Source organism: Halyomorpha halys, unplaced genomic scaffold (genome assembly GCF_000696795.3).
Source record: "Halyomorpha halys isolate HHAL.00 unplaced genomic scaffold, Hhal_1.1 Scaffold1250.1, whole genome shotgun sequence".
Classification (NCBI taxonomy): domain Eukaryota; kingdom Metazoa; phylum Arthropoda; class Insecta; order Hemiptera; family Pentatomidae; genus Halyomorpha; species Halyomorpha halys.
The window spans coordinates 84041-85413 of NW_027105266.1; the positions used below are offsets into that span (position 1 = coordinate 84041).

The following is a 1373-nucleotide window of genomic DNA, read 5'->3' on the forward strand; positions in this document are numbered from 1 at the left end:
CTGAGGGGATCAGCTGATCGAACGTATATAAGAGATGTACCGAATACAATAAAGTCAGTATGTTACAGCAGTTCAAACGTGTTACATCTTATTCCTTCTTCTTTTTTTTTGACATTTGACTTTCGCCGATACTTAACTTATATATATATATCAATAAAGAGGTTTTTAAAATAAAAATAAAAAAAGAAAGAGGGAATATTTGACGATTAATTTGCATATGAGAGGTGTAGTATCACAAAGCACTTACCCCTGATATTATATTATGGTCAAATTCTAATTGTCAATAAATATATTTAACATTTGTTCTTTTGTCATCTATCAGGACCTCAATGTTCCATATGTTGCCAACTTGGCCAGAACCAGATACCAATCCTTCCATGATAAACTTCCCAATAACCCAAACCAACTTCTTTCTAACCTGCCTTACCTGATAAGCTTCATTCCCTAATGATACTGCTACTGTCTGAAAAGAAGATGGCCTCGAAATCTTCTCCTCTAGAAATGTTATAGGAGTTCTATTAATGGGTAAACTCTCAACATGTTTGTATCATGTCAATTTATCACTTACTGCAAATTTACTTGTTGCATGTATTTTAATACAGCTGTAAAGAACAATAAATAAATTATAAAAAAATAAAATAAAATTGTTCCTTCCTAGAAAACACGTTTACTGGTTCCTTCCTGAAAAATGTATTATCATTTTTTGCAGGATGCTTCTTTCCTCCTCAGTATTCCAACCATTACTTTGGATTGGATACATGAATATATATGTTGAAGATTAATATTTGTTGCAGGGGCTGATACAAAGCCTTCAGACGTGGATGGTCTGGGCTATTGGACCCTCCTGTACGGGAACGGACCGGGTTACAGCTCGCCGCGGACCGTACCCGGGAATCAGACGGCGAAGAACGCTGTGCACGGCTCGGCTGCTCCACGCCAGTGGGCCACACACGGCGGAGAAGACGTCCCTGCCATGGCTACTGGACCGTTGGCGAGGCAACTCTTCTCTGGAACCATGGACCAGACGGTGATCGCCCACGCCATCGCCTTTGCAGGCTGCCTCCCGCCCTACGCTGCCCGTTGTGTCCTCAACCAGACAGCACCCCCACCTCAACAGGTAACTGTTACTAGAAAAATACATCCATGAACCACTTTATCAAAAATCGTTTGTCACTATATTAATTATAAATGGTTACTCAGTTGTAGATCTATCATATATTTCAATGTAATAAATAACAACATGTTAAGGAATTTCTTATTATCGGGGTGTTACAGCGTGTCCTGACAGAAAGTATAAATTAAGTATTGATACAAAAACGTTTTTATGAAAGTATGACTGATAACTCATTAATTAGGAGAAAATCACGTATAAA

The 1373-nt window shown here is 38.5% G+C and overlaps 1 protein-coding gene across 1 annotated transcript in view; it reads left to right on the top strand.

The window, feature by feature from the left end:
* The window catches only part of LOC106688988 (alkaline phosphatase, tissue-nonspecific isozyme), a gene marked incomplete at its 3' end in the record, with an annotated part of 60503 nt that extends 59386 nt beyond the window's left edge, over positions 1-1117 (top strand). Inside the window, exon 4 of the mRNA XM_067050123.1 lies at positions 795-1117. Within this exon, the coding sequence (XP_066906224.1) occupies positions 795-1117 (323 nt within the window). The remainder of the gene's footprint in view (positions 1-794) is intronic.
* Between the last annotated feature and the right edge of the window lie 256 nt (positions 1118-1373).